This window comes from Dermacentor albipictus, unplaced genomic scaffold (genome assembly GCF_038994185.2).
Source record: "Dermacentor albipictus isolate Rhodes 1998 colony unplaced genomic scaffold, USDA_Dalb.pri_finalv2 scaffold_14, whole genome shotgun sequence".
Taxonomy (NCBI): domain Eukaryota; kingdom Metazoa; phylum Arthropoda; class Arachnida; order Ixodida; family Ixodidae; genus Dermacentor; species Dermacentor albipictus.
In genome coordinates this window covers 9,044,096-9,060,151 of record NW_027225568.1, presented here as the reverse complement: position 1 = coordinate 9,060,151, position 16,056 = coordinate 9,044,096, and the positions used below count along the sequence as shown (strand labels likewise).

At 48.6% G+C, this 16,056-nt stretch overlaps 1 protein-coding gene across 4 annotated transcripts in view; it reads right to left on the bottom strand.

Moving 5' to 3' along the window:
* LOC135913489 (hemicentin-1-like) overlaps positions 1-14,013 on the bottom strand; it is a 708,068-nt gene extending 694,055 nt beyond the window's left edge. For 2 of the 4 annotated variants that reach the window (XM_065446055.2, XM_065446056.2), the window contains exon 1: positions 13,697-14,008. In XM_065446055.2, coding sequence (XP_065302127.1) covers positions 13,697-13,924 — 228 coding nt within the window. In that variant the 5' untranslated portion in view covers positions 13,925-14,008. Of the gene's footprint in view, positions 1-13,696 lie in introns of all 4 variants that reach the window. The other 2 variants (XM_065446058.2, XM_065446057.1) reach the window with 2 other exon arrangements.
* Positions 14,014-16,056: the final 2,043 nt, after the last annotated feature.

Genomic DNA, 16,056 nt, shown 5'->3' with positions numbered 1-16,056 from the left:
ATATTGCTTTCGCATGGCTAATACTCTATAGTTGTTGCATCTGCCCGTAAAGATATTTGCCTGATCACGTCATAATGTAACAGGAGATGTTGACAGGAAGAGTAGCGCTAGTGACGGCATCGTATGACAGTGCGACAGACAGAAACGTCTAAGAAACATTGACTCTGCATGGCTCAGACGCAAAAGAAAAGGACAAAAGGTATTGGAAGCATGGAAACATCGAGTATGCCCTGTATTGATTGTTGTAGTTAACGTAATCATCTTTATCGCAATTTTCATCTCATTCACTTATAATGCGGGGCAAAGGTCTGTTCTAGAACTCTGCTGTATACCCCTGCGCTGCGTACCTGCAAATTTACAAACTAGCGCCACTCCATCATATTCTCTGCCACCATTCCTGTCATTGACGCCCATTCCGCTGTTCAAATAAAGCTGAACTTGTATGTATTGACATTATATGAACTGTCCCTCCACAGCTTTCTCTCGAGAAGGATATTACCAATCCGCGTTCGTTGTCTAATGCATACTTCTCTCTTCCGGTTTACTCTAACAGTTCACGTTATACCTTGTTTCATCGTCCTAATTACGTCCTGCGCATCAGAACCAGTATTTTAAATATTCAAATGAAATTAGCACAAAGTAGAGGAAGAGCTCGCAGGTTCGACCTGCAGCACCACATTCCAACAGAAATAAGATGCAAAAAAAAGAACGCTCGTGTACCAAGCTTTCGGTGCACTAAAAGAACACCAAAATCTCAACAATATTCTTAAGCCTTGCACTGAGGCGTCGCCACAGTCAGAATGTTGCCTTGGCACGTTAAATCCTGTCAACTAGTTCATTAGCTGAAAAAATTGATAAATCAAAAACCAGGAAACTCGGCTCATAATTTCGATAGTGGTCTTAGAAGCCATGCTTGTTGCGAATTCCTTCTGTCGTAGTTCGACATAGTAGCTTGTGCGTGTGCGTGCGTCTGTGTGTGTGCGTGAGAGAGAGAGAAAAGCCTACATTGTGTGGCTTATAGTGAGAGGACTATATGTATAAGTAACTGCACGAGTTAACGCTTGCGTGCCGCTGTAACCTCGTGGAACGTATGCATTTGAAGATGCTAAGGGAGCCATTGAATACGATAGAAGTCGGAGAAAACGGCGCGTTTCTGGGAGTGTATTAACGGCGAGAGAAGCCACACTGGAATAGACCGTCCTGTATACTTGTATTACTGAATCCTGATAATCACACGTAGGAACATTGCTGTGGGGAGGTGCGATGCTACGTAGTCTGAGTAGTGCACGACGAATCGAATGAGGTCCTATTCGATTCGGCGAACAGGTTTACACTCCGGTATTGAGAGTTGCAGCATTTAATCAACACAATAGCGTTACAGTTACTGAACGATGAGGTACATTACCCGTTATTGCGCCGGATGTCCCACATGCATTACCAGCTCTGTGCAGAGTGCGTTAAATGTATCGGAGTTTCTTCAAGTTGCTCATAGGGCCCGTTGCAAACTTCGCGTTAGTGTGCTATCGCACATGTTTTATAAAATATCATCCATAGTTTTCACAACTGTATAGATGGTCACTTCAAAATCCGGTAAAGCATCTGGTAAGCAACTAAAACGCATCCAAAAGCCCTAGAAACAAACTAACCCAGGCTGCAAGTTTATTGAATTTTTTAACCCTTTAAGGCACCTTGTGCACAATTGTGTACATTGTACTTCTGGTGTTTTTTTCGCGTTTAGGGCGCGCAATTTTCTATTAGGTTGGCTTTAGCACATTCCCAAACTTTAAACTGACAACCATGTGCATTTTGGGCACCATCTGTCGCATTTCGGTGAAGATGTTCATATCAAAACAAGAAATGGCGGCCGCCGGAGCCGCAAAGAGCGGTGAGTCAAGTTCTTATTTTTTTTAGAGCCACTTTTTTTATTGTGGCAAGCGAAAAAAAAATTAGACGCGCTTGTGCATCATATGAAGTACCGAGGAGTGATAATTTTATCCTTTCTGAGGAGATGACCGAACGCTAACGCTCGCACGCGCATGTGTACACGATTGTGTACAAAGCGCCGTGGTCGCTGCAGAAATGAAGAACGCTGAGAGTTGCTTTGATTTTCTTTCCAGGTTTTTTGGCCATTCGTCGTTATTTCTACAATGCAAACAAGTATAAGAAAACCCAAAAGACAGCTGAAAGGCTTTTGGAGCTCATTGCTCATAAATGTTTCAGACGTTGGTGAAAGTGACGAAGAAGAAGCCACGTGCGAAGCGACCGACGCCTGTGTTGCAGCTGCGTTCACCAACCTCACAGAAGAGGAAGACGCTGCTGCAGGGGAAACGCAAGCTCAAGAAGTCGACACAGAGTGCTTTTTTCCTTTTGTGAACCTGGGTATCGGCAATTCTTGGCTGGACTACCACCGTGACAATCAAACGCTGCCTGGAGCTAAACGCCTATATTTGATGAATTTTCGCTTGCTTGCAAGCTGCCGAAGCATTAATTAAATCGGTACTACCCGAGAAAAAGCGTGGAAGGCCTTCTCTTGCAGAGATCCAAGCACCATAACCAAAGATATGGCAAAAAAGCAAGAATATCGCGTCCTTGCACCGACGCGCACTACGACTCCTTTGACCATTGGTCCGAATCCCGCGACCAGAACGTGCGAATTAGGTGCAAGCTCGAGAAGTGCACATGAGGCACCCGGATATTCTGCATGAAATGCGCCGTGCAACTGTGCCTGAAGAAAGAGAGCAATTGCTAGCTCGCATTCCACAAGTGAATTTTGTGACCACCGAGGCGCTGTGTACACAATTGTGTACGATGTTGCAAATAATAAAGTTTCATAATAACTTTCAAGAATTCGATGGTTTTGTGTTTCTTAGGTCCCAAAAAGAATGTTTATATATAAAAAGATTTTTTTCTATGCATAATTGCAAGTGGCGCCTGAAAGGGTTAAAAAGTTGAAAAACATAGCTACTGATAACTGCCGTAAACACAAAGGGAGGGATTCTCAGATGGCGACGGGGCACTTTCTGAGCACAGATTGTACATATTCTTCCGGAAATGTGACTCCGCGATAAAACAACACTATGCAACCCTGTATTTTGGCCAGAAGCCCCGCAGCCTAAGCGTCTGCTTCCCTTCGTCTTTATCCTTCACTATCGCTTCTCTTAGTCTTCGCCTTTAGCGCTTAACGATATTACGAATTCAAGAAGCACCAAAGATCTCAGATAGAGCTCGACTGTGCGTTGGATTCTCTTCTGCATTGGTATGCAGGAAGGCTTCGTGTTAACGCCTCTTTTTATGCCTCCATGCTCATGTTGTCGGTGCTCCGTCGTTCAGAGCCAGTCTGTAGCGCTGACCGGACTCGCTCGATGAACAGTTTGTTAAAAAGAACGCGCTACATGGGCGCTTGCCGATGTTTGTAGAATGGTGAGCGCCTGTTCGTACTAAGTGACACATCCCACTTCAAGTGGAGTCGTTACAGGTGCGCTCGACTGCATGTGTAAAGTGTGTGCTTGCTACGTACGTCTGGTGCGCCCCAGTGATTCCCCAGCTAAAGACAAACTACCAGTGCACACTTTTGCTCTCACTTTAGAGCCACAATAAATGTTTTAAAATGCAATATTTACTATCACGACTGCTACACATTATAAAAGAAGAAGAAAAACACTGTTATTTAATCGGTCTCGCTTACGACAAGGTAAAGCTGTGGGACTCATGGCAAACCGGCACTTTCGACGGATGTCAGATCTACTGCTTCGGCGACACTTCTAATGATGACGATGATAACTGTGTGACGTCCCATCCAAAAGAGGATGGTGGCATGTACCATCTCATCATCATCAGCAGCAGAGTATTTTATGTCAATTGCAGTACGGAGGCCTCTTCCTGCTATCTCCAGTTTCCCCTGTCCTGCGCCAACCGATTCCAAGAAGCGCCTGCGAATTTCCTAATTTCATCACCCCACCTCTTCTGCCGTCCTCCACTGCACTTCCCTTCTCTTGGCACCCATTCTGTAACTGTAATGGTCCACCGGTTATCTAACCTACACATTACATGGCATGCGCAACTCCATTTTTTTCTCTTAATGTCAATTAGAATATCGACTATCCCCGTCTGCTCTCTGATCCCCAACGCTCTCTTCTTGTCTCTGAGCGCTACGCCTAACATTCCTCGTTCCATCACTTTTTGCGCGGTCCTTAACTTGTATAGCGCTTCTTCGTCAACTTTCTGCCCCTCATGTTAGCACCGCTAGAATGCAGTGATTGTACACCTTTGTTTTCAATGCTAGTGTGTTTTCAATGCGAAAACTGTACGTCACTGTGGTGGGCGTTGTACTCACGCTGCTGAGTGGTTTGCGAGGCCGTCAGTCGACCAGAGGCAAGCTGGCGCGCACGTTCGGCGAGGGCGATGGCGTCGCGCGCATACTCGCTTGTTGAGATCGCAGCAGGAGGAAGTGCCGTGTGTTGGATCTGGATGTCAATCCCAATTGCTGTCCCCCAGATTTTCGACCTTGCCGTTGGGTGCGGGAGTTGGCCGAGGTTAAGGAGGACTTTGAGATGAAAACTGGAGGTTTATTTACATTATTTACAGTGAGAGTACAAAGAAATAGCAGTCATAAAGTCATTACAGGCAGGCAGCAACTCGGATGCTGCGGCCCATGGCAAGAAGCTCGAAAGAGATGAATGAAGGAATGCTCTCTTGCTGCTCCCGGTCTCTGGCTTTTAACCCCTTCGGTGTCTCGAAGTCACGTCACGTTCGGCCAATCGGCGAGCCCGTTCAGGTGGCGTCATTTTCGGCCAATCGGCGAGCCCGCTCAGGTGTCGTCATTTTCGGCCAATGGTAGGCGCCCGTGCGAGTGTAGGTCACATTCGGCTCAGAGGGTCGCTCCTTGGTCTCCAATTGTCCGAGGGAGTACTTGTCTGTGGTATTGCCTTCCTGGTCTGCAACTGCCGTCACAAAGGCGGACGGGGGGGGGGGGGGGGGGGGATTGCTCCCAGGGCTTCACGGTGCATTACGGCCGTCGTTGCCTCACGGCTTGCAAGCGCCGTGACAATAGACGGTTGAGTGGGAGACAGGTTGTCTTCGAGCGAACTTTCAATGCTGCAATGCAGCTTTGCTCGGGACCTATATTACCTGGAACCGTGCCAGGCTCCCGCTACACTTTCGGGAAGAGTCAAGTTGTGGGACAATAGCTCCACATGCGGCGCACAAGGTGGGGGACACCAACTTGTTTGGACGTGCCGCACCTCGGGAACGTGGCAGATGTGCTTCTGCGCTACTTAATTAGGTGTGACGCGATTCGATGTGGTCTGGTGAATTCGAAGGAGGCTCAGGAAAAGGTCTAGTTTCTAACATGTGTCAAGGGGCAAGGTCGGTTCGCGATCGTGCAGAAGCTAAATGGAGAAAATCCGGCGGTGTCGTGCCGGGAAGAATTATACGCAAATGTGACGTAAGGAAGGGCAATGTACCAGTCGTGGTGGCCCTTGGAAACGTACTTGGACAGTAATCGCTAAGAGTAAAGGTTAACCGCTCTGTCAGCCCATTGGTTTGGGGATGGTATGAGGTAGTCTGCTTGTGTTGAGTGGAGCAGGAACGCACAATGTCCGCGATAACTTTCGAGAGGGAGTTGCGACCACGGTAAGTAAGCAGCTGTCGCGGGGCGCGTTGAAGCAAGATAATGTCACGCAAGAGAATGTCGGCGACGTCAGTTGCGCAAGTGGTAGGGAGAACCCGCGTCATAGCGTATCGGGTGGCGTAATCAGTTCCGACGGCTACCCAATTGTTCCCAGAGGATGAGTTGGAAAAGGGACTGAGGAGGTCTAACCCAACACGAAAGAACGGTTCCACAGGGATGGCGATCGGCTGTAGATGACCGGCCGGTACTACCTGAGGTGTTTTCCGACGCTGGCAGGAACCAGAGGCAGCAACATAGCGTCGGACGGAGCGAGCGAGACCCGGCCAAAAGAAGCGGTGGCGGACGCGGTCGTACGTGCGGGTTACCCCAAGATGTCCTGCAGTGGGTGTGTCATGCATCTCAAAGTGCACAGTCTGTCGTCGATGTTTTGGCACGACAAGAATAAGATCAGATTGGTCAGGGAGGAAGTTCCTTCGGTACAGAATGGCGCCCTGGAGGACATATCGGCGAACGGATGCGTCAGTAGGTGCATGGCGCAGGCGCTCGATGAGTGCTCGCAGCGATAGGTATCGGTACTGCTCATCGGCGATGCTAGCGAACGCGGACCCAGAGAAAATGCCGTTGGCGGTACTACTGTTGGCGTCCTCAGACTCGTCTACCGGGTAGCGAGACAGGCAGTCAGCGTTCTTGTGTAGTCGGCCACATTTGTAGGTGACAGAATACGAATATTCTTGGAGGCGTAAGACCCAGCCACCAAGTCTTCCTGTATGATCTTTCAGTGAGCATAACCAGCAAAGCGCGTGATGGTCTGTGACAACGGAAAAGGGTCGGCCATAAAAGTATGGGCGGAACTTCGCAACCGCCCAAACTAGGCCAAACACTCACTCTCAGTGATAGAATAGTTGCGCTCCGCGGGTGAGAGGAGCCTGCTGGCATAAGCGATAACACGGTCGTCGCCGTCCTGCGTTGTGCCAGTACTGCACCAATTCCGTGACCACTGGCATCAGTACGGACTTCGGTAGGCGCAGAAGGATCGAAGTGGGCCAGAACGGGAAGCTTTGTGAGAAGGTCGATTAGATGCGAAAATGCAGAGGCCTCGTTATCGCCCCACTGGAAAGGGGCGTCTTCTTTCAAAAGCTCGGTTAGTGGTCGTGCTATGGTCGCGAAATTTTTCACGAAACGGCGGAAGTACGAACAAAGGCTGGTGAAGCTGCGCACATCCTTGACACACTTCGGAACAGGGAAGTGCGTAACAGCACCGATCTTGTTTGGGTGCGGTTGCACTCCGTTCGCGTCGACGAGATGCCCAAGGACGGTAATCTGGCGACGGCCGAATTGGCACTTCGATGCGTTTAGTTGCAGACCGGCTCGACGAAAAACGTTCACGACTGCTGAGAGGCGCTCGAGGTGCGTAGCGAACGTTGGGTAGAATACTATAATGTCGTTCAAGTAGCACAGGCACGTGTACCATTTGAAACCATGAAGAAGGAAGTCCATCATGCGTTCAAAAGTGGCAGGAGCGTTGCATAGACCGAACGGCATCACTTTGAATTGATAAAGACCGTCGAGTGTTACAAAAACAGTCTTCTCACAGTCGAGATCGTCCACGGCAATCTGCCAGTAGCCGGAGCGAAGGTCAATAGAGGAGAAATAGCGAGCACCACGGAGGCAGTCAAGGGCATGATCAATCCGAGACAGGGATACACGTCCTTTTTGGTAACCCTGTTAAGATGCCGATAATCCACGCAAAAGCGCTATGAGCCATCCAGTTATCTAATTGAATTACATGAGGGTTCAATAATGTTATTGGCAAGCATTTTGCGAACTTCTGCGTGAATAACTTCACGCTTAGCCGGTGACACTCGATACGGGCGGCGATAAATAGGAGGGGCATCGCCGGTGTTAATGCGAGGTTTAGCAACTGTATTTTGCGCCAAAGGACGATCATTAAGGTAAAAAAATATCACGGTAGGAAAACAGAACGCAGTAGAGCTCCCGAGAGTGCTCGGATGCCATGACGGGCGCAATCATTTTCTGTAAGTCGGCGATGGTAGAAGCTGCCGACTGCGATGGTAGAGGAGGATCGGCTGAATTGTCGTCTACTGCAGTAGATGCTACTGAATGATCCTCGAATGAGCAAAGCTGAGCCAGAGACATCCCGCGTGGCAGCACTTGTGTCATCAAGCCAAAATTGACCACTGGCAGGCAGACGCAATTCGCCGTAATAGATAAAACTGTATGAGTTTCTGTGATCCCGTGTGTAAGGGGGACGTCTTGCAGAGGAACCGCGATGTAGTGACCGTCGGGAAGTGGTGGGGATGACACTAAGTCATTGTAAATCAGTGCCGAAGGTGGCAAGCCAACGAAGTCGGCGGAACTGAAGCGACAGGGGTGTGGTTCAGCGGGATCTAGAACAGGCCGGTCAAATCGTGAATGTACTGGCGGAACAATCGATGAGAGCGGAATGTGCGGAGAGGAAGTCTAAGCCGATGATGATGTCGTGGGAACAGTGGGCGATGACTGCAAATAGCACGATAGTGGAGCGATCGACAACGGAGACGCAGGCGACACACATACCAATTACGGGGGCTCTTGCGCCATCGGCGACAGGGACAACAGGCGTCGTGGCGGGCATGATTATTTTCTTCAGGTGCTTACGAAGATCAGCGCTCATTACCGACGAATGCACCCCGGTGGCTATAAGAGCCGATACAGAAACACCGTTGACTTGCATGTCAAGAAGGTTCAGATGAGTGGACAACATCAGTAGAGGATTTGGCGGCGTAGAGAGCAATGCAGCGTCACCTCGAGGCGCTGCATCGTCTAGTTTTGCGGCTGGGAGTGGCGTCCGAAGGGAGTCAGCGAAAAGGAGCGACGGGGCTGAGGAGAGCGAGATTGTCGTCGTTGGGGCGAAGTCGAACGAGAATAGGGGTGGTTCGGCACAGGATAATCAATGGCGGCATTATCGGAGTGTGCGGCATAGGGACGAGAAGGGCCACCTGGGGAGCGAGAGTAGGTAGTATAAGTAGACCGGGTCGGGGAAATCCAGCGACTGCGACAGTGCCGAGAAATGGGCCCTATTTGACGGCAGTGAAAACAAATGGGCTTGTCGTCAGCAGTGCGCCATTCAGATGGGTCGCGGAAACGTGGTGGTTAATAAGATGCGGGACGCGGCGGAAACGAAGACGCCGGGTGGGTATCAGGGCAATGGGCCAAGCAGATAGTGTAAAGACCCATGTTTGCGAACTCCTGGCGGACAACTGCCTGGATCAGGGAAACCGTGACTGGAGGTGCGTTGGAGGGGCTGGAGTCGAAGGCAGCTGGAGAGGCGGCCTCGATCTACCGCCGGACGATCCTGGCAACATCGCCAGTGTTGTCGGGACGAGGAGCGTTGGCACAGGAAGATGTCACTGGGGTGTCAGGCAGACGGGAAAACTGCTGGTCGATACGTCGGCTTTTAGCGAGTTTCAGGCGGCGATACTTTTTTATAACTGCATCCACCATCGCCACAATGTTGAAAACGAGCAAGTTGAAGGCGTCATCGGCAATGCTTTTGATGATGTGGGAAACCTTGTCTGACTCAGTCATGTGTGCATCAACTTTGCGGCACAGAGCCAAGACGTCCTGAATGTACCTGACGTAGGGCTCTGTTGACGTCTGCAGACAGCCAGATAAGGCCTTCTGCGCGGCAAGTTGGTGACCGTAGGGGTTGCCGAACATGTCTCGGAGCTTTTGCTTAAGCGAATCCCTACTGGTGAGCTCATCTTCGTGCGTCCAAAACTAAACTCGAGGTGTGCCACCGAGGTAAAAGACTACGTTGGCGAGCATGATAGGGTCCCACCCGTTATGGCGGCTGACGTGTTCGTACAGGCTGAACAAGTCCTCGACGTCTTCCCCATCCTTGCCCGAGAATACGCCAGGATCACGGGGAGTGGGGAGAGCGATGTAGGTCGTCGAAGTGGCAGCAGGTGTCGGAGGCGGCTGAGTCCAGTTGTCGTCGCCGGGAGCCATGAAAGAAGGCTCGACGTACCGTCCACTGCGAAGCTCCGTGAGGAGGTAATGGGAACATCCACCTCTACCAAATATGTCACGTAGGAAGACGCAGACGAAAAGCTATATACAAGTGTATATACAAGGGAAGACACCGCACTCGGCCAAGAGGCAACAGCCCGCGTTAGCCTCCAATCGCGGTCATCTTCTCCCTGCTCGCCTCTTCGTCATTGGAAATACTGTTCCTGAGCAATATTACCCTGCTTATCTTTCAGTGCATACATCTTGGTTTGTCCTATACCCAGTTTCCTTCTCACTGATTTCAGGTTGCGTCCATTTCTACGGCTTCCTCAGTGTTTCTCACGTTATAATTTACAATATGCCACATTTTCTCCTTGTTGATCAGTTTTGACCGTTCTGCGAATTCTATCCGATCTCTTGAGTTGAACACTTTCATTCTTTGTCGTTTGTTACCTGGGAGAGCTTACCTACTGGTTGTCTTTGTGTCTTACTTCCCACTTCAATTGTTGCTTCTGAAGCCAGCCTAGTTACGGTTTCATTCGTTACCTCTATGTCATCTTCATCTCTCTGTTTTAAGGCTGCATATTCGTTTGCAAGTGCCAACCTGAATTAATATGGTTTTATCCTTCCTGCGTCTGGGTTGTCCTGTTTCTTCTTGACCAATTTTACTCTTTCTCTCTTCAAATTGAGGTGAATCCTAGGCCTTACTAACCTATGATCACTGCATTTTACCCTACATAACACTTTTACATCCTGCACTATTCTGGGATCGGCAGAAAGTGTGAAATATATTTCGTTTCTTGTTTCACCACTGGGGCTTTTCCAGGTACACTTTCCGTTGCTACACTTCCTGAAGAAGGCGTTCATTATTCGCAGCTTATTCCTCTGCGCCAATTCTACCAACCTGTCTCCTCTAGCGTTTCTAGAATCGATGTTGTAGTTGCCAATTGCTTGTTCGCCAGCATGCCTTTTCCACAATTTTGCATTGAAGTCGCCCATGACCACCTTATATTGAGTTATCCCTTTTCTGATCGCTAGTTCAACATCCTCATAAAACTGTTCTATTTCTTCACCGTGACCGGAGGCTGCAGCGTAAGCTTGTGCTACTTGTATTCTATACCTCCTATTTACCTTTAGTAGGACTACTGCTACCCTTTCATTAATGGTGTAGAATGCGTCAATTTTGCCCGCTATGTCTTATGGATTAGAAATCTTACCACGTATTGGTTCTTATCTGGGAGACCTCTGCAGCAGAGGACGTGGCCATTACTCAGTATGGCATAAGCTTCAGCAATTCTAACCTCACCAAGGCGAATGATATCCCAAACAATGCCTGATAGGTCCTCAAAGAGTCCTGCTAAGCTAGCTTCACCCGAGAGGGTTCGAGTATTGAAGGTTACCAGGGTCACTTTCCTGTGTGGCCTGGTCCGGGTCCAGATACGAAGCGCCGCGCCATAAGAGGAAGCTTTAGCGCTGCTATCTAAACACATGAGAACGGGGAAATATTTTTGGGCAACTATTGCATCTTTTTGATGAGGCTTGTGTAATTTAAAAGAAAAAGTTTAAATCTAGTGAATCCAGGAGGAGAATTTTTATTTAGGCAGTCAAATAAAAGCACTTCTTAAATTCTAAAAAAAATCAACGATAATGTTTACAACTCTGTGACTAAACAACGAACAGCAATGCCACCATTCTGAACACTTCACCTAACAGTACATCTAAAGCGGAAAAAAATTCATCTGCTATACACGGCTCTGATGTATACCATGAATTTTTGAGCGGGGCTTCTGCAAAGCCCTCGCAAACATTGTAACAATTTCAGTTAAATTGTAAGTCTTTGCATAAAAGTTGTCCGCTCTAAGTACCCTAACATATGCAGTTTACATAACTGTGTTATATGTTGTAGATGCAGAGTTACGGATTTGCAAACTTCGTGCCTCCATTTTTTAGGATTAGCGATCTTAAGCAACTTCTGTAAAAAAAAGGGGGGGGGGGGGGGGTTCTCAATCAAAATTATGCTACCCAAAATTTGCTACAATTCACCTTCATATCTAGAATGAAACAAAATGTATTCATATCGGTTCAGTGGCGGTCTCCTAAAATCATTTCCGCATTTTACACGCATTTGAATACGGGCGTCGGTGTTCGCAACCAGCCAAAGCTTCCTCTCCAGCCTGCGTGTGTCGGCGCGAGGCTAATCTTCCCTTGCTCGAGGTCCGATGAAACGGTATCGCAGCAGAAGTCTATTCCTGCATTTGCCACGTAAATCACTGTCCTCGAAAAAAAAATAATGATGAGTACTAAACGACATATATTAGAGACGTGCTCAAAGTTACGGCATAGCGAATACGGCCTTAAAATTGTCGCGTTCCCCGCCTTTATAACTTTTCGCCCTAGCTGCTGTGGTTGACTTCTGCTCGCGCCGTTTTCACAAGTACCGTCCCACGGCGGTGACGTAGTTCGATGAGCCGATCTGATGACGTGCCAATTTCAAACAAACACTTCATTATGAAGTTTCCCATGCGAAGCTCTCATGGTGCGCCATGATCGACCCAATTTCCTTTCCACCCACTGTTTGACCGCCACCGTGGTGACTTAGTGGCAACGGCGTTGCCTACCTCAACTTGAGGTCGCGGCTTGGAACGCGGCCGTAGTGACCACGCTCAGTTGGGCGTCGGAATGCAAAAAAAAAGAACGCTCGTGAACATAGATTTACGTGCACATTAAACTCCAGGTGGCGAAAATGAATCCATGATCCGCGGAATCCCCCACTACGGCGTGCCTCATAATCAGATCGTAGTTTTGGCACGCAAAACTAAGGAACGCATTTTCATTTTTTTTTCTCGCTCACTCTTTTCCCGGGCAGCCCTCAAGCCATCATTGTTTGTCATTAGGAGGTGGCCTTTGCTAAAACGATGGCCTACATAGCGACCTCTTACGAGTAGTTCTATACCGTAAGAAGACGGGCACAGAAGCGCATGGTAAACTACACAAGGAAGATAGTACGATACTGACTGTAGGCCCAGCTCCGCATGTTTCTTCGCTATCAGCGCAACGACTATATAACCGATAGTAACAACAACTTTTGAATTAATCAACAGCGTGCCTTCTTTGGCAGGTTATGTACCAATTGTTTGTGGATCTGGCCTTGTTATACCTACATTTCGTCATTCTTCTGGTGTCCTGGATCTATATTAAAAAAAAATTTCTTACGCTCAGTGTTTGTAAGAGTAACTACCAGCCAATCACGATGCTGGACATATTATTATCGAAGGTGATGGGGCAACGACAAAGAGCACTTACGAATGAAAAGCTTTTTGAATAAGGTCCCTAGCGTTTCTTGTTGCCTTCACGTACATTTGCGCTTTACGCTACGCAAAGCTAATTACATCAAGTTCATTAAGTTTAGAAGTGCCGCTTGAATCGTACCACAGCTTCTTTTTCGGTGCGTTCGAAATGACTACCTATATTGTCCTCAGAATTAAATAAAACAAGAAATGCGCTTTTCATAACACATTCTCGTTCGGAAAAACACATGTTGGCGCGAATGCACAATCTTTCTCGGCCCGTATTCGCACAAGCACCTAACCCTAACTGTAGGGCGGTTACGAACGAAAAGCTGTGCGAATTCGGCCTCTCCTTCTTAAGGACGCTTTGCCATTGGCCGTTCGCCTTCGCTAACAGTATGTCCTGAGCAAGATTTGGGTGGAGTTTTTTTCCTCCGAACAATTCTAGTGCAAGAGCTTTTTGTGAATACGTGCCATGGCTACCTCTTTTCTGAAAACACAGAAAACTTTAAATCTTATGAACTACCACGGATAATATTTTCTTCTTCCCGGACCAGAGTTATGACCTTTGCGCAGATATGAGTCCCGAGATGGGAGCATGTTTGTTCTGTTCGGTTATGGCCACCATGCGCTGACAAATAACGCCTGGTCTTCGCTGTGTTCCAAGCACGCATATGGCGATGCAAGAATTGTGCATCCGAAACAGCCTCATCTTCCCCATTCCTCTTGCATCCCTCCACGACCACTGCAAGTATAGAAGGCGCCTTACCTCCGCGAAGGTAGTCCTCCTGATGCCGTACTCACGTGAAGCGGCCCGTGGGTGGGGCCGCTCACACACAATGACAGCGTCCTTTTTTTTTTTCAATCGTCGCCGCTCGAGAACCGGTACGCTAACAATACCAGCACTGTGAGATTCTGCAGGATCTTCACACTGGCTGCATTCCACGTGCCAGGCGGAAGCGCAAAACGGGGCCACGCGTCGGGAGCGCCGCAACATCACCGCCGCCGCAGCGGTGGTGATAGGCGGATATCGCGAGATGTAATCCTCTCCCACCGGTCTGGTGGCGAGGAGGGATGCACCCGGGCTCCCGGCGCCGTGATCCGCGTCTTCTCTGAGCGCGAACGCCGCCCCGACAGTGGAAGCGCGCGGGACTGCGTGGCCCCTCGTTCAGCAACACCGCTCGCTGCGATAGATGATAGCGGCCCAGTGCTCGAAGCGTCGCCCGCAATCGGAGGTCCGAGAAAGAGGATGCGCTTCCAGGCTGGCGGAGGAGGGGAGGGGCCCGCGGGAAGAGGAGAGGGGCGAATGTCCGCGGCCCGGCTCGCCTTGGGTCGCGGCTGTGTGATAGAGTGGCCGCGCCACTTGATGGGACGCCCGCACCGTGCCTGCGGCGGCGGCGACCTCGACACATGGCACTGAACTGCTGACGAAGCTGCAGGGACCACATTACCACGTGGATTTCCCGTATAGTGACGATTTCCAATGTACAACGTGTAAATAGCTAACGAAGTAGGAAAGGAACGAAGGATTTAACGGTCCTTATATCCTTCGTGCAATGGCATTTTAGTCAGTTTTAGTGTTTGTCATCTAAGCAATGGACGGGCATGGTTTTCAGCAAAAGCTTTCTCGATCTTTTTTCCTCCGCCGCTTCCTGTGTAGCAAACCCTATAAGCAAACAAATGAAACTTCTGTATTTTTATAATAATGGGTATGCCGAGATATGCTTCACATGCCGAGCATTGCAGCTCCGTGTGATTGACAGGAAATGTACGATTCGAGAGACATAGTTTAATTCTAGAAGGACATTTTCGGAAACTGCTATTACTGTGTATTTGACCAAAATGATTCGTTACACGCATTTCGTAAACACAAATTTTGCGACAGACTGCCCGATTAACTTATAATGCCACAGCGCTGTAAGCGCCGTTCGGCGAACATCGCGCGGCGATACTGACCGGCGATACTGACGTAGTATATGGCGATATTTACAAAGCATAAATTTATACGCTGCCAATTCTGTCAATTGATTTTATTTTGTTCAGAAATAACCTCATTCATAATTAGGGCGTTGTCATGTAGCACGTCGCATAAATGGTTTCAATGATAATAAACGCAGCATAAATTGGCGTTAAGTCCAACTAAAAGCCATAAAATCGCCGCGCAGTTCTTCGCGAAGTCATTTAGCTGGAAGTCTTTAATGTAGCTTCCTGACTCCGATAAGAAATAAAACTAGCGCTCATATCCCGTAAGTCAGCCGGTGTCTGAACACCTAGGGCGGCTTGAACGAACATTCAATAACGAAAGTGGCAATGACTTTAATGTGTTATTAAACATTCCCTAAGGTGCTATAACTTCGTACCTAGGCTATAAAGGACCGGGAGTTCCTAACTTTACGCAGCTTTCCCTAGTTCGGTAGCCACTTTGTAGCGGCAAGCCAGTGGTGCGAAATCTCGGTCAAAATGCAGGTGGAACGCGAGCTATGCTTTAATATTTTGGCTAGACCCCTCGCTTGTTCTAACTCAAATGTTATAGAAGACACGTGCTTTAATACGGTGGTCTAGTGTATTGCGGGCTTCTATAGGCGGTCGCTTACTGCAGTGCCTAGCACAACGTGTACAATTTTCTGTAACGGAACCGTGGCCCCGTCTGATACTGTCAAGATGAAACCATAGGCTACGGGCGAAACCAGTGATGCGCCATGTTTTGCCGCTTTAATAACACACAACAATGCTGTTGTTTCCGCATTTTCTGCACTTTCTGCTGGACAACGAAAGGCGACATGCATTGGGATTTATCCTGAACGAGATAAGCGATAATTCACCCAAAATGCGGCGTTAAAATACGTGCACCACGTAGTACTTTCCTTGTCCGAAATTTGACCGCGAACGAACGAGTAATTTGGCAGAGAAAAACGCACACAAGCAAATTGGTGTGCGATCTTCCTTATAGAACGGGCAACCGCAACTCTCCGCCCTCTAAAGCAGCGCCGATTGTTCCCCTAGCGGACAGATCTGAACATTGACGGTGACCTCCTTGTGTCTCGGAGAAACCGCGCGCACAATTATACGTTGGAGCACGTGCTACCCGTGATTTTGATTACACGTCGGCAAACGTGGCATCGTCATCTC